The sequence below is a fragment of the Myotis brandtii genome, unplaced genomic scaffold (assembly GCF_000412655.1).
Source record: "Myotis brandtii unplaced genomic scaffold, ASM41265v1 scaffold384, whole genome shotgun sequence".
NCBI classification, from domain to species: domain Eukaryota; kingdom Metazoa; phylum Chordata; class Mammalia; order Chiroptera; family Vespertilionidae; genus Myotis; species Myotis brandtii.
Window position 1 is genome coordinate 3916199 of NW_005364745.1, and position 25660 is coordinate 3941858.

The window sequence follows — 25660 nt, forward strand, 5'->3', positions numbered from 1 at the left end:
ATGAGGGTGCTCACAAACCTTGAAACCATCGCACTGAACACCTTAAACTTACACAGACTGCCTGTCAATAGGATCTAAATAAAGCCGGGGAGGGGGAGATTTGACTTTTGGAAGGACTGTAATGCAAGGTATAAGAGTATTCAAGGCAGATAGTCAAAGAAAATATTTTATTTTTTATTGTGATGAAAAACATATAACATACAATTTTCCTTTTTTTCCCCAATTATAGTGCACATTCGATATTATTCTGTATTAGTTTCAGGTGTACAACATAGTGGTTAGACAATCAGACACTGCACAGAGTGGTCCCTGTGATATTTCAAGTACCCCTCTCCTCCCTGGCTGGTACATAGCTATTACAATATTTTTTAAAAGGGATCATTTTTAAGTCCAGTAAAAAAGTACTAGGAGAAATCATAGGATACTACTTACTAGTAACTTAGAGCCTATTCACAGACACAGAACAAGGACACTGGTATGGCTCCAACAGGAAGCTAAGATACATCGGAAGCCTGGAGGGGAAATGAGGGTGTGACTGAAACCATCCTCTGCTGGCACAGTAGATGCAGCGGCTCTAACAGTGAGAGTCAAGAACTGGAGTAGAGGCACATGCCAGCATGGCGGGAGGCACACGCCAGCAAGGTGGGAGGCACACGCCAGCATGGCTCCAGGCACACACCAGCATGGCGGGAGGCACACGCCAGCATGGCTCCAGGCACAGGCCAGCAAGGCGGGAGGCACACACCAGCATGGCGGGAGGCGGCTGCCTGGGGATGGTACCCACAGGGTCACACGGACAACAGGCTGCTTTTCTTGCGAGCCTTTTATTGCTCTTTGATTTTTTTAAGGCGGGAGAGAGAAGGCAAGTCAGAGTGGGAATGAGAGCTTTCTCCCCAGTGTGCTCCTCAGCACCTACTCAGAGCTTGCTGGGTGCAGAATCCTGAGACCCGGGCAGGACCTACAGAACGAGGCTCTGCATTTCCCACCTCTACGCCCGTGAACTTGAAAAGCGCTGGCCCAGCAGTCCCAGTGCCCCGGCCGGTGCCCATTGCTGTAGTAAAGGTGAAGCAAGGGGTCACGGGGCACATGGTGACCGGCGCTTCAAATGTGACCTCGGGTCACTGTTCTGGGTCCTCCACCCTTGTCGCTCGCCTATACTGCTAACCCACTGCTCCATCCTCCTGACCCGTTTTATACATTTTGGTACGGACTTTGTTTGGGGCACCTATTTCTTACTTCATAAAATCCATCTTTACAGAATTTATCACACGGAGGTGCAACTTTTTGTCATTGTTCTCAAATCGTCCCTGTATATTTGATTACCAAGATGACTCTCAGTAGACTAGATGCTCAGAGGCTTAGCAGTTGGGAGTCTTTCCATTGTTATGTCGTAAACCTGAACAGAACAGGTGAGTGAGTCAGTAACTAGGACAGCCGCTGCCTTCCAGGAAAGGGACTGAAAAGCAAACAAAACAGGCCACAGAGAAGAGAGCTTTGACGGGACAAGCCGCCTGCAGATTGTAAGAGCCCTTCTGGGTGGTTCCCTGAGGTTTCCCGGGAAGGACTAGGCTAAGGGCCTGCTACAGAGAGGATTCTTCCGCTCGTGGCTCTGCCAACCTAGGCTTTAATAACTTTTGCATCTTTAAAGTTCTGAAGGATTTATGAAGCTTCTGCAATGATCTCAAGTACACTGCTAATACATTGTATAGCCAGTCATTGCTTTTAGTATAAAATAGGTAAGAAAAATCCATGTTACACATTTGTTTGGACTACAAATTAAATATGTAATATGAAATTTTTAAAACTGAAGAAAAATCGAAACTAAGATACTGTGAATTTTAGATTAAAGAAATAAAAACAAAATATAGTTTTAAAAGGATTCCCACTAGATGCTCTTGATGTTAATAGTTTGACTTGGTTGAAATATCGCTTCCCTCAAGACATATATAAAAAGTAATTACAAACCTATCAAAGACTATGTCTTAGAAGCAAGGCGTTATTACAGAATTTCCAAAAACCCCTGATTAAGATCCTATCTCCTGTGTTAGAGTGAGGGGTAATCTACGCAAATTGGCTTTGCTTTTCAGTGACCCTTGCAAACACCCTATTGGGATATTAGAAACTGCCAAGATGTTGCCTTTTCAAAGTGATTACATTAGAGATTCATATCTATCTACATAAGGAATTCCTTATTTTGTGGTGTTCTCTCACTCATCATGCACTGATAGCAAAATTCAAAAACTATCCTGAGAGAGAGAATTGGGAATTTGTATTAACAAGGGACTGAATGGCCCAAAACAGTGTGCCATAAACATATATTCCTTTACCGAATGTATCTTAAAAATCTGTGCAAATAATCTCCATTAGACCCATGGTTGGCTTCAATTGTTTAAAAGGTTTATGTCCAAAAAGAAGCTGAGTAAGAGCGTTGCTCCTACAAGATGCCATTCTGCCACCGGGAAGCAGGCTCTCGCTCCCGGCCCAACTAAAGACCACACACACTGCAGACCCGCTCCCCTCCACCCACCTAACACGTTTGCTATAGAACATTAAAGATTAATCTTGACATGCAATCTGTTCCGGGGAGGAGGTATGTGACGGTCAGAAGTCTTGAAATTTACACGAGTTAAAGTTTTTATTTTTATGCCATAATCCAATTATAATCTTTCTTTTACCCGAATCAAATTTGAAAACTCATTTTTCCATTGCATTAAATTTAAAAAAAAATGTTCTCCCTCATCACACTAAAGCATTCCTTGTTATCTATTTCCAGTGCTCAGGTAATTAATGAATAAAATCATTTAAATGAGTCTCTTTTAATTATCTCCAGCAGATACACATTATCTAAAACCTGTTGAGGTCAAAACAGGTTCCTCCCCTGCAGTCACCTACGCAGACTCTGCCACACAATCCAAGTTCAGGACAAATCAAGGCTTTCCAGAGCACAGTGAATGAGCACCACGGACACACTGCTCGTCCTCTCCCGCTGGGCCCGTCGGGCTGTCTTTAGAACTCCTCCTCGGCCTGCTTGCTGCGGGCCTGCTGCAGCTGCTGCAGCCGCGCCACGGTTTCAGCAACAGTGCGTTCCCCGTGAACCTTGTTATCTCTCGTGCGGATGTTCACAGTGCCGCTGGCTTTCTCTTTTTCACCGACAACTAAACAAAAGACAGTAAGGATCCTTAGGTGGCAGCGTTCTCATCGAGCATTCGAACAGAAAGGACCCCAGGACCAAAAGCCACCCTGTAGCTTCTTCTGATTAAAATGTACAGGTGAGCCCGGCCAGTGTGGCTCAGTGGTTGAGCATCAACCTATGAACCAGGAGGTCACGGTTCGATTCCCGGTCAGGGCACTTACCCGGGTTGCGGGCTTGGTCCCCAGTAGGGGCGTGCAGGAGGCAGCCGATTAACGATTCTCTCTGGTCAATGTTTCTATCTCTTTCTCCCTCTCCCTTCCTCTCTCTCTAAAAAAATCAATAAATCCATATATTTTTTTAAATGTGCAGGTGACCATGCACAGTTAGGCAACTGATTTAAAATTTATTCATTAAAAAAACAAACCCACTCTGCAATGCCAACACTGCTGTGCTTATTGAGTCACTTAGTCCAGGTGACTTAATAAAAACTGACCGTGTGAAGAAATAAAAGGTGAAGGGGAGGAAATTTTTACAGTGCTGTACAAATTATTCGTTTTCACACCATAGTTTTCCTTTCTTATGTCAACTGAACAAACTTAATAGTTTAAGAATCAGGATTAAAAGGAAATAAACTGATGACTATAATCCTCTCAAGCTAAATCTCAAGACTTCAGAATTTTCCCAGGTTGTGCAGCTTGTCTTTGGCTAAGTTCCTTTCTTACCCAGGATGAAGTTATATTGTGCTAACTGTGCATTTCTGATCTTCTTATTTAATGTACAGCCCGGATCCAGGTCGATGTCCACCATGAATTTAGCATCATGGAATTGTTGCCGCACCTATTTAAACAGAGACACGGAATTCTTCAGATCCAAAATTAGAATTATATTTTGATCTTAAATGACTTTATGTAACCTGTAATTTGGAAAATCATGTAAGCATTAAAAATTAGTTCTTCAATAATTTTGTGTATATAATGACCTAATTAAATAGAAGTCTATAAGAATCTATATATATAAAAGCCTAAGTGACTGAATGACCAGTCGACCAGTTGCTATGATGTGCACTGACCACCAGGGGGCAGACGCTCAATGCAGGAACTGCCCCTGGTAGTCAGTGCGCTCCCACAGCCAACCTCCTGTGGCCAGCCAACCTCCCGCGGTCCCTCCCCCCGGCCAGCCAGCCCCGATTGGCCCGATCGGGACTGGGTGAGACAGCCCCGATCCGCCCTGATCACCAGCCAGGCTGAGGGACCCCACCTGTGCACGAATTCGTGCACTGGGACTCTAGTAACTTAATAAAAAGAAAGTATCAGGCTCGAGAAATATTAAAAAGTGATTTTTTTCCCCCTCAACCGTGATTTCCTTTTTGATTAAAAGAAAGCTTAGCCCTGGGCAGTGTCCCATACACCAATTGATGTTTTTCTCTAACATCAATGTTTCTCTCCCTCTCCCTTCCTCTCTAAAATCAGTCAATATAATGGAAAAAAAAACACAAAATAAAAACCTACCCCTACCTAATCCCAATGCCACTCTACCCCCAGAGTGGGGGAGGTCAGTACTGCTTCCAGCTGAGAAATGAGTAGGAACATTTTCCTGCTGAGTGAGCTCTCATAATGCACATAAGATAAAAACAATGAATCAGCCATAGAACACAGGTGGCTTTCATCATTTATAACTACACTACTGTGGTGCAGTCACAGGAATACAGTTTGCCTGAATGGTTTGCTTATTAGCTGGTTTAATGTTCATTTATATCTTAAAGACAGCTGAGACCTGAGTGCAATTTATTTTGATGGTCTAGAAACACGATTTCAATGTTATAAGACCACTCAATGATATTTAGATTTTTGTCTCTTTTAACTATTTTATTACTTTTAATTTGCAATTCTGAAACAATGCTTTTTAATAACACAACTCTTCACACAAACACTCCATCCATGCTTTTGTTCCGGCCCTCCGGTCCAGTTTAAGAACCCATTGTGGCCCTCGAGTCAAAAAGTTTGCCCACCCCTGGTCTAGAAACACGATTTCGATGTTATAAGACCATTCAATGATATTTAGATTTTTGTCTCTTTTAACTATTTTATTATTTTTAATTTGCAATTCTGAAACAATGCTTTTTAATAACACAACTCTTGATTATTTAACATTCCTTGATAAAGAATTGTTGCTGTAACAAAACAGACTGTCATAGTCTTTAAGGTGTGAAGAATGAACGGATATTTCTGTATCTGTTAGTGAGGTAGCTGTTTGGCCAGTAGGGTAAAACATTGGTCTGGCATGCCATTAACATGGAAAAAGGTTTCAAATAAATGAAGAAATTTGCATTGAACATGAAGCAAAACTACACTTTGGGTCAAAAAGTAACTTCAACTGCATTTTGCATTTGAATTTGCACCTCATACTGAGGCATTCCCTACTTGCTAACACTAACCACTAAACAAGAGTGCATAAAACAACTACCCAACCTGTCTTCTGATCACTGAACCACCTAGGAAAGCATTAAAGAGGCCATGTGCTCTGTTTAAGCTTACCACAGATTGAAGATAGTAACAGCTCTCTACATCACAGGCAGCTTGATTTACCAAGGATATAGCTTATGGGATTTGAAAGCCGAACAACAGATGCTAAATTTAAAGAAAAGTCATACTTAAGGATTACCTTTTGGGCATAATCATCACACGTTGGTCCCACTGGAACTACCATTACCTGGCGAGGAGACAGCCAGAAGGGCCTTAGGAAGAAATTAAAAATATTTAATGTGGGTTTTCCTAAACAAGGACTGCCCATTCATTTATCAGTCTACCCTTTGTATCTTTTCCTTTTAAATGTGTGGACCATTTAAAATCATGGCTTTTATTTTAATATCCAATAAAGACTAAAGGGAGATGAAGGAGCAGAAAGCCAACCCTTAGAAAGAAAAACCTGTAACCAAGTTTTGTCTTGCTAAGCAGATGGCAAAGCAGACTGGGGGCAGGGACCACGCCCCACGCTTCAATACCTCAGGAACAGAACACCACGCCCCATGCAGAGGGCTTGGCACGTTGCTGAAGAACCACACTTACTTACTGCTATGTTATTAAAGAAGTGATTTTGCTCGAGCATGATTTATTACTTATTCCGCATAAGGGGACACAGACTGTCTTCAGTTTATTCCAGCTCCATGTTGCAGGATGCAACATAGTTCTCAGTGACTGCTGAGGGCATTTGGGGAAGATGAGTGGGTCTCACTACTTATTAAAAGATGGCCCATCTGCAACTCTCTTTTGGGGTATTTTAGTGTCAAACTTCCCGATGCTGCAGACATCAGCGTTTCTCTTGGTCATTCCGTATCTTAAGTTGTCTGGCTAATCAGGGAAAAGGTGGAGTGGGCACTAAATTCTGCCCAAACTGTGTGTTTTCCCCACCAAACGCAGGTTTGGCAGAGCAGTTAGCTGAGGATCCCCTATTCTCTAGATTCACATAGAGAACGTTTCCCATATTTGAATTGATTTTGTGAAATATAACAGAAAGATATTGTTATTTCACTGAAAAGTATGACACACTTCCCTTCAAGTCTGAACTAACCAAATTACAAATACAACTGAAATAACTACAATGTATAAGACAAAACAGATTTACAACAGTTTAACAGAAGTTTTGCATCAACAGAATTAATGCAACAAGCTCTACAAAACGGGGATTTTATAACCGTCTTTACAAATTTCGGGCCCAGACAGAACGGCTTAGAAAGTAAAATGAAAGTTATGCGCTCATATGTTTCCAGCAAAAACATAACCTTAGAAAAGCAAGACATGAAATGCTGATTGTTTTGGAGTCTGCACTCCCAATGGAAAATGCATGGCTTCTAAAGGGTGTCCAACTACTTGCTGACGACGGTCAGCGACACTCAGCACAGGAGCCAACGCCTGCTCTATTTACTCAGACAGACACATCAAATCCCTTGAAAAGCCATCAAAATAGCCAATATGCTTCTTACTGAATAATAATTCCTAATTAGAAAGTGTAACATTCAACAGATCAAATTCTGAGATAAAAATAATTCCTCATAAGTACTCTTAAAGCTAAAAAATCTGGGTTTTAGTTGTACTGCCTTCCTATTTAGTGAATATCTGTCAATAGTTACAAGCGACTAACTGCAATCACTCTCCCTTCCCATCACATGCTCAACTGGACAGCAGACATTTCTTACAGCCAATGTCTGTCGCCCAGAAGGAAACAGTATGAAAATTACCATTTGCCCCCATAGTTCTCAGTGAGGATGGCGATCATTCTTTCCACGGATCCCAAGATGGCTCTATGGATAATCACTGGCCTTTTCTTATCATCTCCATCATGACTAGAAAGGAAACATAATGATTTGCCTTCCTTTATTTTATATGTACTAGTATATACACACAAATACCTTTATTTTATATGTACTAGTATATATACATACCTTTATTTTATATGTACTAGTATATATATACATACCTTTATTTTATATGTATGTATGTACAAACACACACACACACACACACACACACACACTCCGTTATATGTCCTTGAAGAATGTTCAGAACAGACACTAGGAACTCACCTCACAAACGTCAGATTGAATCTGATGGGCAACTGAAAATCCAGCTGGATGGTTGCACACTGGTGGTAGCGCCCAATGGCATCCTTAATCTGAATGTCAATCTGAGAAGCAAAGACTTACTGTGAGGTGTTGTCCAGAGTGAAGCTGACTCGGTAGTTATATGAGGGCTGATTTCCCCCTCCCTTTTTTTAACCTGAAGTAATCTCTTCACCCCCAAATGAATGTCACCTTACTCACATCCACTTTGACACTGACCTTTGGACCATAGAAAGCTCCATCGCCAGGGTTTAACTCCCACTTTTCACCAAATTCATTCAGGCTGTTTTCAAGTTGCTAAAGATAAAGCAACACTGACTTTAATCTTTGTTCCTCTGCAACCGGTCTAATTTGAGACTAAAAATTCCATAATTACGTTCATGGGTCACTATTCTCTGCTTCGTCACTTTGTCCACTTGAATATACTCACACCCAAACCCCTTCCAAGGTTACAGCTTGATGACTAAAACACATCCAAGCATTTCTATATCCAAAAGCAAAAGGAAAAAGCGAGCGTACTCTAACCCAGGAGCCATTTCTAATTTTCTTTCGCTTTTACCCATTTAGGAGGCTGGCTTTCTTACACGGCGGAGGAAGCCACTTGCAGCCACCCAGAATTCAAGCGCCTGAAAAACACCACTTACCTTCTCAGCGTGATTCCAAACTTCAATATCGCCAAGGAATTTTTCCGGCCGAGTAGACAGGTTCAGTTTAAAAGAAAATCCAAATATGTTGTACACTGTACGCAGAAAATCCAAACAGCCTTTGATTTCTTCCTCGATCTTTAAATAAAAGAAAATGAGATGAACAAGAATAGATCCAGACACAAATGCCCGGGGAGGGGCTAGAGAGCAACCAAAGGACTTGTATGCATGCATATCAGCATAACCAATGGACACAGACACTGGGGCGGTGGGGGCTTGCCTGGGGTGGGAATGGCTGGGCGCGGGGGTCAATTGGGGAAAAAGGAGACTTATGTAAGACTTATGTAAAACTTCAGACAATAAAAATAAATTATAAAAAAGAAGCCGAACCGGTTTGGCTCAGTGGATAGAGCGTCGGCCTGCGGACTGAAGGGTCCCAGGTTCGATTCCGGTCAAGGGCATGTACCTAGGTTGCGGCCACACCCCCACTGGGGGGTGTGCAGGAGGCAGCTGATCGATGTTTCTCTCTCATCGATGTTTCTAACTCTCTATCCCTCTCCCTTCTTCTCTGTAAAAAATCAATAAAATATATTTTAAAAAAAAAAAAAGAAAGAAAATGACACGGCGGTAATTTTCCGTGACCTCCTTGACCTTCCCTTCAGTGCATTTCACCCCGAGTCCCCACCTGCTCCATGGCACAGAATATGTGCGCGTCGTCCTGCTGGAACCGCCGCACCCGCGTGAGGCCCGTGAGCGCCCCCGACAGCTCATTCCTGTGCAGCACCCCAAAGTCGGCGAGCCGCAAAGGCAGCTCTCGCCAGGACCTCGGGCGATGATCGAACATGAGGCTGGCAAAGAGAAAAGGAAAAGCCGCTGACAGTTAATACAATAAACTGCTTTGCTGAGCATATATGAAAGGCTGTCAAAAAGCCACGGATTCCAAGTGGCTCGGACAAGCAACGTCTCTCCAGTTCTGGGCTGTACACAGCAATGTGGGCAGTGGCATGAATGTGACAGCAAATAATTGTAACACAAGCACCCGGAACTGAGGGAGAGTAACACACGTATTCCCATAGTCGGCAGTCGCGTCCTTGTACTCATTCCCTTAATTTGAGGACGGCCTTTAAGGCCCTATTTAAAGATAAAACAGACTCAGCTGCCTACAAATCACATGTCACTCTGGAAACTGAAGTCCGTGCTTTCTTGTCCTTCCCAGAAGTGCTTCAGACACTCTGCATAAGGAACTCGCTGGTCTCCTGGACCACAACCAGTTCCCACGGGCATGCCCCTCTCCCCCTGCCCTCCAGGCACCGCTACGAGGAGCTGTGCGCACTGAGCTGCCTGGAGCCAGTCTCCCTAGTTTCCCCCAAGCTGTTCATCCAACTTTCATGGATAGAAAGAGAAAGAGCCCCAAGGAAAAGATTTCCCAAGGATGTTAATTCACTAGCACTAGGTTTTGATAGAACATGTTTCTTTAACAGAAAAAACAGCCCTAGCTGGTTTGGCTCAGTGGATAGAGCGTCAGCCTGCAGACTGAAGGGTCCCAGGTTCGATTCCGGTCAAGGGCACATGCCCAGGTTGTGGGCTTGATCCCTAGTAGGGGGCGTGCAGGAGGCAGCCGATCAGTGATTCTCTCTCATCATTGATGTTTCCATCTTTCTCTCCCTCTCCCTTCCTCTCTGAAATCAATAAAAATATATTTAAAAAATAAATAAATAAAAGAAAAAACAAAAAAACACTTTATATTCTGCCCATTCACTGCTATTCTTCAATGTCTATAGACCTGAGGACCAAATCAGGCATAGAAGAAATTATAACACCATGCTAATGCCGCATTTAAATACTGTTCTGATCACATCATTTGTTTTTAAGAAAAATCCTTCCAAAGGAAGAAAAGCAATCTAGGATTAAATGAAACTCGAAGCTGCTGAATACCAGTGTCCCGGGCAGTTCATGGGCTTCAGAGCGAACTGCTCCTTCTCCACCTCGAAGGAGAACATGTTGTCGCTGTAGTGCTCCCAGTGGCCCGAGGTCATCCACAGTCGGCTGTTGAAGATGTTTGGGGTGACCACCTCCTGGAATCCTCGTTTCCTATATTCACTCTGTTAGAGAACAAACAGAACGCATGTCTAGAAATTAGTGCTCGTACTTCTGGTGGGAGTAAGAATTTAAATTTCCTACCCTCTAGTGAAGTTTAAGATGCACATATGCTATGATCTAGAAATTCCACTTGGAGGTATACACCAGAGAGGAAACTCTTACACGCCCCCATAAGGAGGCTTGTCAAAATGACGCTACTGCAGCACAACAGTAACATGGGAAAATCAGAAATTACGTCCGTGCACACCGATAAAGGGACGGACATACTGCGGTAGTTCTATGATGGAGTCATATGTAACAAGTGACAGTAAGCGGGATCTGCATGTATCTTAAAAAAATCAATCTGACTGATACACAATGAGCCTTCCTGTATGCAAATCTGAAGTACACAAACCACTGAGGATACGTATGGATGGGGTGGTGGACAACATGGACAGAACGGATCCACGCTGCCTTCCAGACCAGCTTCTTCTGGGAAAGGCAGGAATGCTTCACAAAGCCCACAGGAGAGCTCGTGCCCCTCACTGTGTGAGTATTACTTATCAACCTGATACACAATGAGCCTTCCTGTATGCAAATCTGAAGTACACAAACCACTGAGGATACGTATGGATGGGGTGGTGGACAACATGGACAGAACGGATCCACGCTGCCTTCCAGACCAGCTTCTTCTGGGAAAGGCAGGAATGCTTCACAAAGCCCACAGGAGAGCTCGTGCCCCTCACTGTGTGAGTATTACTTTACTTCAAACAGAACCTAATACAAATGTGTGTTAGATTAGGTGGTGAGTATACAGATGTTGGTGGTACTATTCTTTATAAACATACTAGTAGCCCTGCACATGAATCCGTGCGCCAGTAGGTCGCTGTCACCCTCCTGTAGCTCTCCACTTGCCCCCCTCCCCTCTCACCACCCCCCCTCATAGCTTGCTGCCCTACCCCCTCCTGTAGCTCTCCACAGCCCACTTGTACCTCGCTGGCCCACCCTCCTGCTGATCCGTGATCTGGTCATGATGCCCTTGGTCGTTACGCCTCAGGGCATAACGGCTAATTAGCATATTCCTCTCTGATTATATAGGATGCGTTCAACACTTCATAATTTACAAAGACAAAAAGCAAGGTAAAGACTAACCTGCTTTTTCAAGGGAAATATAAATGGTCAAAGAGCACACAGAGCCCCTGTGCAAAGGGTGACAAGTCCTAGTAGTTCCAGTGTCACTGGCTTCTCTGTGTGCACATCCATGTCTATGGACATTATCACGCATTAGGAAAAAAAGTTCTTAAATTCATTCCACCATATTTTTCTTTTAAAATACAAGATTATCTTTCGTTTTAGCAGACCCTGTTTAATAAAATCGACGCATGTCCTAAAGCTACAGAAGAGAATAAACGAGTAGGGTTTACCCTGAGGAACTCGATCAGTGCATTATAAATGTGCGCTCCCTTCGGCAGGAAGAAGCAGCTCCCAGGGCTGAGTTCATGGAAGAAATACAGTTCCTGGTCCTGTAAAGAAGACAACAAAGAATGCTCACTGCTGTACATGTGACGTCACTGTTCCTGAGAATACGGTCCTGATGTCTCCTGCTTTCCTCTGGGCCGCTCCCAATGCAAAGAAAACATGCGCACATCTCGGACGTGCAATTTAATGGTACAGATTTGCGGTTAATTTACAACTTAGTTCCCTGCCTGTTACATTCCTGAATCCAGTCAAATGTACCAAAGATGACATGGAACAAGGGTCTAGTTCTCTTCTATCTAGAGAGGGCTCACATGGTTTTAATTCCTTAAAGCTCTAAGATCTGGCTGTTTTAAAATTTTCTTTATTATTTTTTTTTAAGTAGGAGTGGCAGTTAGGAGTCTGGGAAAAAAGACACTGACAATGAAACAGAAAAGCTGGCTGATTCTGGGTCATGGTGAATGGCACCCCCTCCACCCCCGAAGCCCAAACTTTTCCGGGAGGTGCCGCACCAGTCCCTGCGCCTTCCTTACAGCTGGACGGACCTCAGGAAGTCAGGTGAGCGTGGCAATGGACGCTGCCTCCTGCTCAGGCTTCCTACCCCACCAACCAAGGACGCCTGGCACAGAGTGAACACAATTTCAGAAAGAAATGTTTTCACCTGACACCTAACTTCCAGTCTGAAAACATTCAGGGCAGAGGGATAAAGGCAATGCACCTGGAATCCAGCGCTGACTCGCTGCATCAGCTTGGGCAACAAGTATATGACTCTCTCTAGAACTCAGTTTCCACATCTTTACAAGAAGTCACAGATGCTCTGGCCGGTTAGGCTCAGTGGACAGAGGATCAGCCTGTGGACTGAAGGGTCCCAGGTTCGATTCCCCATAAGGAGGCTTGTCAAAATGACGCTACTGCAGCACAACAGTAACATGGGAAAATCAGAAATTACGTCCGTGCACACCGATAAAGGGACGGACATACTGCGGTAGTTCTATGATGGAGTCATATGTAACAAGTGACAGTAAGCGGGATCTGCATGTATCTTAAAAAAAATCAACCTGATACACAATGAGCCTTCCTGTATGCAAATCTGAAGTACACAAACCACTGAGGATACGTATGGATGGGGTGGTGGACAACATGGACAGAACGGATCCACGCTGCCTTCCAGACCAGCTTCTTCTGGGAAAGGCAGGAATGCTTCACAAAGCCCACAGGGGAGCTCGTGCCCCTCACTGTGTGAGTATTACTTTACTTCAAACAGAACCTAATACAAATGTGTGTTAGATTAGGTGGTGAGTATACAGATGTTGGTGGTACTATTCTTTATAAACATACTAGTAGCCCTGCACATGAATCCGTGCGCCAGTAGGTCGCTGTCACCCTCCTGTAGCTCTCCACTTGCCCCCCTCCCCTCTCACCACCCCCCCTCATAGCTTGCTGCCCTACCCCCTCCTGTAGCTCTCCACAGCCCACTTGTACCTCGCTGGCCCACCCTCCTGCTGATCCGTGATCTGGTCATGATGCCCTTGGTCGTTACGCCTCAGGGCATAACGGCTAATTAGCATATTCCTCTCTGATTATATAGGATGCGTTCAACACTTCATAATTTACAAAGACAAAAAGCAAGGTAAAGACTAACCTGCTTTTTCAAGGGAAATATAAATGGTCAAAGAGCACACAGAGCCCCTGTGCAAAGGGTGACAAGTCCTAGTTCCAGTGCGGTCACTGGCTTCTCTGTGTGCACATCCATGTCTATGGACATTATCACGCATTAGGAAAAAAAGTTCTTAAATTCATTCCATTAAATTTTTCTTTTAAAATACAAGATTATCTTTCGTTTTAGCAGACCCTGTTTAATAAAATCGACGCATGTCCTAAAGCTACAGAAGAGAATAAACGAGTAGGGTTTACCCTGAGGAACTCGATCAGTGCATTATAAATGTGCGCTCCCTTCGGCAGGAAGAAGCAGCTCCCAGGGCTGAGTTCATGGAAGAAATACAGTTCCTGGTCCTGTAAAGAAGACAACAAAGAATGCTCACTGCTGTACATGTGACGTCACTGTTCCTGAGAATACGGTCCTGATGTCTCCTGCTTTCCTCTGGGCCGCTCCCAATGCAAAGAAAACATGCGCACATCTCGGACGTGCAATTTAATGGTACAGATTTGCGGTTAATTTACAACTTAGTTCCCTGCCTGTTACATTCCTGAATCCAGTCAAATGTACCAAAGATGACATGGAACAAGGGTCTAGTTCTCTTCTATCTAGAGAGGGCTCACATGGTTTTAATTCCTTAAAGCTCTAAGATCTGGCTGTTTTAAAATTTTCTTTATTATTTTTTTTTAAGTAGGAGTGGCAGTTAGGAGTCTGGGAAAAAAGACACTGACAATGAAACAGAAAAGCTGGCTGATTCTGGGTCATGGTGAATGGCACCCCCTCCACCCCCGAAGCCCAAACTTTTCCGGGAGGTGCCGCACCAGTCCCTGCGCCTTCCTTACAGCTGGACGGACCTCAGGAAGTCAGGTGAGCGTGGCAATGGACGCTGCCTCCTGCTCAGGCTTCCTACCCCACCAACCAAGGACGCCTGGCACAGAGTGAACACAATTTCAGAAAGAAATGTTTTCACCTGACACCTAACTTCCAGTCTGAAAACATTCAGGGCAGAGGGATAAAGGCAATGCACCTGGAATCCAGCGCTGACTCGCTGCATCAGCTTGGGCAACAAGTATATGACTCTCTCTAGAACTCAGTTTCCACATCTTTACAAGAAGTCACAGATGCTCTGGCCGGTTAGGCTCAGTGGACAGAGGATCAGCCTGTGGACTGAAGGGTCCCAGGTTCGATTCCGGTCAAGGGCACATGCCTGGGTTGTGGGCTCAATCCCCAGTAGGGGGCGTGCAGGAGGCAGCCGATCAACGATTCTCTCACATCATTGATCTTTCTCTCTCTCTCTCCCTCTCCCTTCCTCTCTGAAGTCAATAAAATAGTTTTTAAGTAAATAAGTCAGTAAGACCAGGTAAATTTCCAAAGTATCTCTCAGCTTATGAGGCACTGCTATGCTTCTTTTACTGAAAACTGTGGGTCATCAGCATTTGTCCTCAATAAAAGGAACAGTTACAATGAATTTTTGTGCAGTACTGAGCACACTCTAGAAAGATAATGTGGACAATCAGGAAGTTATTTATGGCTTATATAGGACACAGTACAGTAATACTTGAAAGCTATAGCATTTCTTCAAAGGGAAATCCTTAATACAGTTAAATACCTAACACAGCTGAATTTCAAATGAAAATAAACGCAGTCTAGACACATTATTGTTCTTTTTTAACATACCCTCCCAATTTTCCTATGATCTCGGTTTTTGGCTTCCTCTTGGAACTTCTCCCACTCTTTCAACAACTTAGGGTCTGGGAACGAAATGCCATAAATCCTCTGGAGAGTCTCCATGTCTGCTTTCCCCTCCCAGTATGTGGAGGAATTCTGAAAACAAGGATCAACCGTGAAACAATATTCAAATTTGTCAATATCTCACTTATTTTAAGAGTTAGATGTTAGTTCCCATAGGCACCTTATGAATCAAATTCATAGTAGTCCTTATACAAGAAAAGTCACAAAAAGTTCACACCTAGTGAGACATCCCACAGTGGCTCTGGGGCAGAGCTAAACAGCTGGGTTCACCCAGCAGGACAGAGCTGGCTGTTCGGTTCCCTCAGAAAACCCACCCGCCACGCCCCCTCAAACCACAACTCCACGAACATGACTGACTGCAAGGGCATCTTTTAATGCATGAGTAAGCAAAAATGGAAAATAAAGCAAAAAAAAAAAAAATCTTGAAATGACTCAATTATGCTTACGATTTACAGTGCATTTTAATCATCGCCCATAAAGTGTTTCTGAACTAGTAGAGACGGGCAGGACTAGCTAGGTTAGCAAGAACCACTTGGGTAATTACTACCTTAGACACACAAAGAACAAAAGCACATGCTCCTGCCGTGAGTCTGGAAGCTTCATGATGGCCCATAACTGCATGATTTTGTGAATCCCCAACTCCACCCCCATGTGCTCTGGTGGTGGGTGGCTGGTCAGCCACCGCTTCAGAGAATTTCTGCTAAAAATGCCTAATGACTTATACTAGCACAGGCAGGAGAGAGCATGAGAAAAAATCCGCCCAAAAGCAAATAGGCAGGAAGAGAAATCAATGGAAGTTTAAATATCTAGCCATCCAACACAAATACATTTACATGGAGAGAGCTCTTGGGCTGTATTGCTTACTTTGTGTATTTTCAAAGTCTTAATTTTGCCAGTGTGTCTGACATGAGGACCCCGGCAGAGATCTATCAAGGGGCCACACCTAAAGGTAAAATGAAAGGAATTTTAATAAAGGCTTACAATGACATGTACACAATTGTATTTCATGACATTTGACAGTCTCACCTATAGACGGTGGTAGTTGGAGTATTCACTTTTTCATTCAATATCCGACATTTGAACTTGTTGTACTGAAAATAGCAAAAATTATATTTTTAAAACTATCCTTTTTTACCTCTAAATACTACAGCTAACATAGAACTCGAAATACATCTTATCAAAGCACTGCACGCTTATAAATATGTTCATGTTTCAAATTTTGAAAATATAGTTAAATTTTCTAAGGAACAGAGTAGGTTTCAACTTAGTACACTAAACCCAAGAGTAATGACTTCAAGTAACACTAATGAGTGATAGAAGAGTAGGTGCCACATGTCACGGTTGATGTACCTTAAACATTTCCAGTAAAGTTTCCTTCTTAACTTCCAACCTTTCAAAAGCTTGTTTTTCCTTAATGATTTTCTTACATAAAGTCTCTAAAGACGAGAAATCATTGCTGGACACACCCCTGGAACAGAAGAAAGTATAAAATTATTTCCACTCCATTCTACTCACACCACGGAGGGGTGAGGGGAATGTTTCTTTTGAACACTTCAAGGGATTTAATATAAAAAAGTAGACTCTTGCATCATGTATCAGAATTGTAAACGAAACATTTTGCATAAATTATTTTAATAACTGATATTTCCATTGGCTCCTGCCTTGGTCATCCTGGAGATTGTCCCCACTAGTGACTCCCCCCTCCACTCTATAGCAGGTTAAAGGAGAGAGGACCGGCTTCAGTTATTTCCCAGGGTACGTTAGGCCCTGCCTCCATCAACCTAGAACAAAGCTCTCACGAAAGTCTCTACACCTCTGTAAGTTACTACACACTTTAAGTTTTTTTTTTAAAATATATTTTATTGATTTTTTACAGAGAGGAAAGGAGAGGGATAGAGAGTTAGAAACATCGATGAGAGAGAAACATCAATCAGCTGCCTCCTGCACACCCCCTACTGGGGATGTGCCGGATACCAAGGTACATGCCCTTGACTGGAATCAAACCTGGGACCCTTCAGTCCACAGGCCGACGCTCTATCCACTGAGCCAAACCGGTCAGGGCCACACTTCAAGTTTTAACAGTGGGAATGCTTGGTGACCATGAAGCAACAAGCATTATATTATTCCTCCTTTACTGAGAACAATTTAAAAATAATGTATGGACTCATGGTAATTCAGATTTCATTTCTCTTTATCCAATGATATAACTTACCCTTCCTCAAGGTACATGTCATAATAGAACCCACTTTCTATTGGTGGACCATAACATAAACATCCTCCGTAGACTCTTTCCATGGCTTCACCCATTATATGGGCACTTGAGTGCCAATATACCTGAAAATTCAAAGAAAAATGAGAAGGTCTGAGACCGGGCATATGTGTTATAAGTTAATATGGTCATCTGAAAGAGATATATAGAATTTATTATAAATAAACCCAGAAAGAAAAATCTAAATTTACAAATCTATAAACTGCAGTGTGATTCTATACAGAGCCAAAATAATTTAAAAGGATGCTAATTGCTAAAGTATATTTCTACCTGAGAAATTACCTAGTTTGTTTTCAAACTAATTAAATTCAAATTAGCCTCATTAATCACATGGGTGGATTTTGTTCCCTGGAAACAATCGCCACTCACCATGTGACTGCCTTCTGGACTGCAAGGGCCCAGGCCTTCTGAGGCAGTGTGCCCACCCAACCACGTGCGTTTACTTGGCTGTGGAGCATCACTTAGAATTTTATCTGCCTTTTTCTTATTGGCCCCAAACAACTAGGGTGGTACAACTCGATCCCACAATACCACTAGAAAGTACAAGGACAAACAGTGAACACTAAAAGCAAAGGGCAGTACTGGGCTTTAAGGTGGCCATTCAGATGAATCAGAATGTGTCCAAATCAACGTTTTTAAGATTTAACAGTAAGGTACCCAAATGATTTTTAAAATTCTCTTTAAAAGTTTAAGGAATCCAGAATACTTTTGAAAACGATTGATTCACCTACATAAGTAAACCATCATCAATGAAACAAACGAAAACAACACATTTTATTTCCCTTTATATGTATACCATCATGAAGAAATAAGGAGAAAACCTTTCCATCATATGCAAGTTGGTTTTATCGTACATTCAGCAGATTTTCACTTAAAGATGAGGAAAAAATGGAAATCAACTTCCCAATGTAAGTACTTTAGGTAATGTTCCAATTTATTTGTTAAATATGTATATACATCTTGCTTAAGTGTTGATTGCAAGTTTTACTTGTTTAATCAATTTCTAATAAAATTTTAATAGAATTTCCATAAATATGCGCCCTCATTTTATTATCTAGTAGTGAAAATAAATTTATTCAATTTCACCTCTTGATTTCATAAAGCAAGCACTTTTATTATATTCCCTTAGTGAAAGACAAAAATGAAGACTTCGAATATGATGAGACATCAATAAATTTTCGTCACCTCCTGGCAGTGGTAATGAGCTGGAAAACAATGCGAATGAGAATCACCATCCTGAAATGTAATGAACACGGAGTGAAAACTTACAGCCTGAGCTTCCTCATCCTCGAACTTGAGGAGCTCCAAGGTACAGTCTTCCTCCAGAGGACGGTCTAGGTCCCAGACAGCTTTATTCACTTTTGCAATAACAGTGTTGTCAGCCAGGCCTTGACTTAACAAGAACAGGAAAATAAACACTATATAATATACATACACATCTATATATATAAAAGCCTAAGCGACCGAACGACCATTCTACTGGTAGCTATGACGCGCACTGACCACCAGGGGGCAGACGCTCGATGTACAGGCATGGAAACATGGAACAGACTGATGAATCTCCTCTGGGGATTGGGTCGAAACTGGCAGTCCGACATCCACCGAGGGGTCCTGGATTGCGAGAGGGTGCAGGCCTGGCCGAGGGACCCTACTGGTGCATGAATCTGTGCACCAAGCCTCTAGTATACTATACTACTACTAGAGGCCTGGTGCATGAAATTTGAGCGGGCCTAAGCCAGCAGTCGGACATCCTTAGCACCACCACCACTGCACTCGCCAGCCGTGAGCCCAGCTTTTGGCTGAGCAGCGCTCCCCCTGTGGGAGCACACTGACCACCAGGGGGCAGCTCCTGTGTTGAGCATCTACCCCCTGGTGGTCAGTGCGCATCATAGCGACTGGTCATTCCACTGTTGGGTCGATTTGCATATTAGCCTTTTATTAAATAGGAGGATATGTACTATATTATACTACTCTATACTATACCACTATATGAAAAAAAATATATATATATCTTTCTGAAATAAAATGGAAAAAGCAACAAACTCCAAAAATGTGCCAATGTACCTAAAAATTAACTACAAGATCCTGAAAATTCAGAACACTATTTTTTGACATTTATTACTTATTTAAACAGACATAGCCACTCTAATAAACAAACAATGAGGCTTTTCAGTAGTCTAGTTTATTTTTTACTTTCTCCAAAGAAGTTCTCCACAAAGCCAAGCTACTTAGATTCCAACAGCAAAAGGGGCCGGGGGTACTAAATAACTTCTCTGCTCTACCTACGTTTGAAATCTGTAACGGAATTTCTTGAGAGTCAATGCTAAATAACCTCACATGGACCATACTGGATCATTTCAATTTTCCAAAGAAGAAACAAAATAATCCATACTTCAAGACTGAGAACAAAACAAAACTTCAAAGAAAACCCTTTTGAAGCAAATGGAGCATGCCTTCTTTTTGCTTCCCTTTCATATTCATTCCTAATCATCAGAACCTTTAAACAGCCTGTTACTGGTGCTATAATTTTTCACAGAACAAGAAGTTATTCTGGACTTGTGGAAAAATGTCTTCAAGCACCCTCACTTGCAGAGCATGACTGAACCCCAGCTCTAAAGCTCATCAAGGTCTCATGTGATTCAATGTAAAATTTGGCAATTCTCAAAAAACTATTTTACAATGGAGGAGGATATTGTAGAATGTAGAGAAAAAGTGCCTGGACTGATAGGAGCCTGAATTTTAATACCCATTGCTACAATATCAGTGTGCAACAATGGAGAAACTGCATCACCAAATGACCTTCAAAATCACCTCTAAAATGACAGATTGCACTGATATTTAAAGGTCTATCCAATTATTTATAATCTCACATGGAAACTGACCCAACTATTGAGTCCCAAATCATATCAGATTAAGAAACCACTACTCTATTACAGAGTATGCATCTGATTCTGTTACCTCTTCCCAACCCGATAAAAGTGTTCAGTTTTAAGACCGGGCATGGCCCTCCTTTAGATTTATAAAATTAGTACATTTTCTCATGTTGAATAATAGTTTCCTAACTTTCCCCTGTGAGATGATCAACCTTCATTTAAGTTTAAAACCGAGACATTTAAATCAAAATAGATTGTGAAACCTTATCTACTTGATTTTTGTGACATGTTTGATCAAGGTAGAAGAACTAATCATATAAAATCCTTCATAAGATAAAACCAAACTAGAGCCTCTAAGAAATTAACTTTGAATCTTGACTATAAAGCTCTACATCCTCTAGATTTTGAAAAAATCCCAAATAATGTGAATTAAACATTAAAAATATGGAACAGTAACATAAAGATGTTTTGAGGATAAAACCTGGCAAAATACGTTTAAGTTTAATTACAAACAGCAGAAGATGAGGACAGGTGCGGCCAGTACCTGATGCCACACGCGATCTGGTAAGGCGTGGTTTTCCAGGACTCCGCGGCCACCTGCTTACCATCCGGCAGAGTGACTGTGATGGGCTTGCTCTCTTTTGCTGCTTTTTCTGCCAGAATGGCGTCGTGTTCTGCTTTTAGTTTATTGTACATCTCAAGACGCGTGTTAATATATTCAGGCCAAGGATTCAACTGCAAGACAACAAAGGAAGAGGATATTGTAGAATGTAGAGAAAAAGTGCCTGGACTGATAGGAGCCTGAATTTTAATACCCATTGCTACAATATCAGTGTGCAACAATGGAGAAACTGCATCACCAAATGACCTTCAAAATCAACTCTAAAATAACAGATTGCATTGATATTTAAATAATCAGTAAGTGCTCGCTTTCCTTTTCAGAAAAGGCCGCGCCTTTAGTTGGAGCATGGGAAACGGGGAGCATACGCCCTCTACTTGACAGGCAGTTTGTCTGGCTGAAAACCAAACCCACAGGCCGGTCCAGGTGGAAAGAGTGGGAAGGAGGTCAAGGACGTGGGCTTTCTTGGTTTCTATTGAACTCAGGACAAGCTCGGACACCGAGTCTCTCCCCTTCAACATCTGGTTTTCATATCTCATCCCACAGATTGCTTTACAATTATATTTCAGTTGCTTTCCTTTTTCAATAACAAATAGCTGCAAGTCCTTCTTCCCCTCCCACGCTTTCCTCATTCTTCTCCCTGAAATTTCCATCGAGTCGGCCTGCCAGTGCCATGTAAGCCCTGAGGATCTGACACAGGACACGTCTGAGACAGCGCTCTGCCACCTGTCAAACCTGATGACAGCCCTGAACACCTACCTCCGCTCGCCCTCCATCTCCAGACCCTTCTTTGTTCTTCTTCTTGCCGTCTTCCTTGTGCCTCTCCTGGCTGGCACCCACCTAGAGGAGCAAAAAGAAAAGAAGGTTTCATATTTCAGTCTAATGTGACACCCCTTCATGCTGCCCCCAGAAGAGTTTAGAGGATGCTATGTTAGCATCTGTTTTTTAAAGAGTGAAAGTCTGATTTTGAAAGACTAGAAAATCCGAGCACTGTCGACCACTGTAAAAGGCAAGGCAGCAACTTGTAATAAAGACAAGTCCCAAAAGGCAGAGGGGTTTCTTGATAATGTTCCAGTCCTCACATTTTATGTATTTTGCCTGTTCCCATGACTCCGGCTGCAGGTTTGCCTGGACATATACTAAACATGTAGCCACAAACAAGCATGAGATCTATTCAGTAACATTTTCAGGGGGGAAATCCGTGCGATATGTATCCATTCATTCCACACGTACTAAGAGCCTCTGCGCTCATGGTAGTCTGTTAAACCCTGTGGAATTTGCAAAACTAAGACCCAATCCCTGCCACGTGCAAATGTAATCTCTCCAGGGAAACGAAGGCAGGCATATGTGAAAAACCCCGCGAGGGGGGAGAGAACACAGTTGCAACACTGTGATTCGATGTAGAATAAGCTAGGACGACAGGCCGGATCTCGAGAATGGAGGACATGTGTTCTAGGTGTACACACACTCATTGTCGGAAATATTAAAAAGAGAAAGACGGTGACAGAGCGAGAGAGTGAGAGGGACAGACAGACTAAGGCTGACTAAGGCAGGATTGTTTTAGGAAATATGTTAAGACAAACTAGGGCTCAGACAGAGCAAACCCTAAAAGTTACCCTAAGGAATGTGGACTTCAATTAGAAGCACACGGAGTCGCAGAAAGTTTGACAGGAAGTCCTGTGCAAAGAGGCAGCCAGCAGCAGAGCAGGTATACACCAGTGGCTCTCAACCAGAAGCCATGTGCGCCCCAGCGGACATCTGACAATGTCTGCAGGCGTTTTTGGTTGTCATGACTTGGGGGTGCAATTGTCATCTAGGAGGTAGAGGCCAGGGGTGTTGCCAAGCATCCAACGATGCACAGACAGCAACAAAGAAGTATCCAGTCCACACAATGTCAACAGTGTTGAGGTCGAGAAAGCCTGACGACAGGATGGGATACGGTGAGAGGATTTTCTCAGAAATGCATCACTTACTTCAGTCACCTCAGAAACACCCTAAGGCAAACGGCACTACCCAGAATGTCACCATGTACACAGTTCTTCCACAATCACATCTGATTTTCACGGCCACCCTGTGAGACGGCTATTATTGTTATTATTATTCCCATTTTACAGATAAATTAATTGGAAAAGTTAGACAATTCTTCCAGGTTCACACAACCTATGAGTGGCAGGAAAGATATGTATCCAGGTGTTGACAGTGGCCAACTCTAAGGAGTTGCGATCATCAGTGGTGAGGAAGTTTTGCGGGTAGAGCTAGGGATGTGAAGGGGACTCTATTATAATTTTGTATGCTTATGACCTTTCATTCAGGAGATAACTGTGTTTTTTTTGAGATACTTTCCTATCATTCACCAACATAAAGTATACAATTCAATGGTTTTTAGTGTGTTCACAGTTGTGCAACTACCACCACAAGCAATTTAGAACATTCTCATCACCTCAGAAGAAATCCTCACCCATCAGTAGTTACTCTCTGTCCCTATCGCATCCCCCTTTCCCAGCACCTGACAACCACGAACCTGCGTTGTCTCTATAGTTTTCCCACATTCTAAACATTTCATAATATGTGGTCTTTTGAGACTGGTTTGTTTCACTTAGCATAATGGTTTCAAGGCCATCCAAGTTTCGCTTCAATACTTCCTTCCTTTTTATTGTCAAGTAACATTCCATTCACGGAGAACTTATCTGGAGAAAATAAACATTCCACATTCCATTTCGGTACTTCCTTCCTTTCATTGTTTACTTATCCATTTAACAGCTGGGCATTTTGGCTGCTCTCTCTAATCTTATTTTGAGGACTGAATGAGTTCATGCATGTAATCAGTGCCAGACCCCATAGTTGGTACTCAATCAACATTAGCAATTATTATTACAGAAGGGAGAAATCATACATTTACTAGCCAGGCCTCCAATTAAGAATGGCACAGCAGAATATTTATGGGCATGGAACACTGGACTACAGACTATTAACTAAAAAGTAAAGATTCCATTTTTAAGTGAAGACAATATAGATGGGGGAAATTCTATGAACAGACACCATTTACTACTTTTAATTTAATTTACATCGTTTAGAATGTGTGCACATGCATTTTCCCCAACCAAACCCTGAGTTAGGGACGTCCTCGTGTTACTGATGAGAAAATTGTGGCTTTGAAGCTGGGTTGCGTCTTCTTTAGCTCAACGCCTCACCTCGCACGTGGACCAGTGCAGCCGCCCGCTGTGTGTGGTCTCACCTCTTCCCCAGGTACCTCCCACCCCAATGCCAGCGTGATCTTCAAGACTACAGTTCACCTGTCATTTCCCTGCTTAGAAACCTTCACTTGCAGGAAACCATTCCAACCATCGGCTGCCTAAGATCCCTCCGACGGCTGTGGCTCCTCCTTCAGCATCTCTCTTGCAAGCAAAGCAACCCCACACACCATTCGTTCATTCATTCATTCATTCTTCATTCATTCATTCAGCCGCCTTTTCACTGCCTTCCCTGCCTTTCCCTGGAAAGCCCTGTCCTGTCTGGTTGACCTGGGGGAACTTACACTCATTCTTCACACTCAATTCGAGAGCCTCCCCACGCAGAACTAGGCACCCGCTTCCGGAACCCCTCAGCAGAACGGCTGTGTCCCTGTCTTTCGCACCCCAGGCTGGGTCCTATTCCCCTGCCTGGGTGTATGGCCCGGCATGCAGAATAAATACTTCTCGTTTATTTGTTAATCGTAAAAAATAAATAAATACTAAACACACACACACACACAACACCTCGACCCGGTGGCATGCAAGTGACCCGGGAGGGAGATGTTCCTAAGCAAGGGATGGCACAAAGGTAAAGTTCAAAGGTGAGACGATCAGGGGTGTGAATGAGATAAGGTCGCCTGCGGCCCAGGCAGGGCAAGTGTGAAACTTGTCCAGGGGGTCAGGTCATCGGCCTCCACCATTGACCACCCACCCGGGCGGGTCAGACCTCGGGAACCCGGTTTCTCTTCCTTAACCCAGAGGCTTCTGCTCTGAATGGGGTCTCAGGGTTCAAGGAGGCTCTGCAATGCTCCTCTCACCGCAGGTGAAGGGAAATCACCAGGCCGGGGGCCCGGAATTGTCTCGGTTTCCAGTCAGATGTGCGGTTCTGAGCCGCTCGCTCCAGCTCCCAGTTCCCCCACCTGCCGAGAGGATGGAGCGGAGGAGCCCTGCAAGCCCCGCCAGCTTAATGAATGGACGATTCCGCCGCCAACCGGGCCCTGGCTTGTCCGCCGCCCCCCTCGGTCCCTCCAAAGGGGGGCCGCGGCACCGAGAAGAGCCCCCGCCCGCGCTCCCGACCCCACTCACCGGCTTCTCCTCGCCTTCCATCTTCCCTGAAGGGCTGCTGGCCTTCTCCTCGGACATCCGCGAACCGGGAAGAGAGGACGGAACTCAAAAGCGACGGCCGGGGGCAGAGGAGCGGGAGGCGGCCTGAAGGGCGCTGCGGCTCCTGGGATCTCGGCGCCACAGCCACTAGCCTGGAAGCACCCGCTGATGCAATCCACCAGCGCCCAAGCCCCGCCTCCTATCGGGCA

At 43.5% G+C, this 25660-nt stretch overlaps 1 protein-coding gene across 1 annotated transcript; it reads right to left on the minus strand.

Annotated features, from left to right (window-relative positions):
* Nucleotides 1–1293: 1293 nt before the first annotated feature.
* TARS (threonyl-tRNA synthetase) lies at nt 1294–25642 on the minus strand. The gene is made up of 19 exons (XM_005872609.2): nt 25434–25642; nt 21877–21957; nt 21043–21233; nt 18895–19018; nt 17569–17690; nt 16707–16824; nt 16383–16447; nt 16221–16299; nt 15282–15428; nt 13862–13960; nt 10328–10494; nt 9078–9240; nt 8393–8530; nt 7968–8045; nt 7713–7813; nt 7368–7472; nt 5795–5867; nt 3856–3970; nt 1294–3155 (listed from the first exon to the last, which is right to left on the minus strand). Exons 1-19 carry the CDS (start codon nt 25488–25490, stop codon nt 3007–3009), a joined length of 2172 nt encoding a protein of 723 aa, XP_005872671.1. The 5' UTR covers nt 25491–25642; the 3' UTR covers nt 1294–3006.
* Nucleotides 25643–25660: the final 18 nt, after the last annotated feature.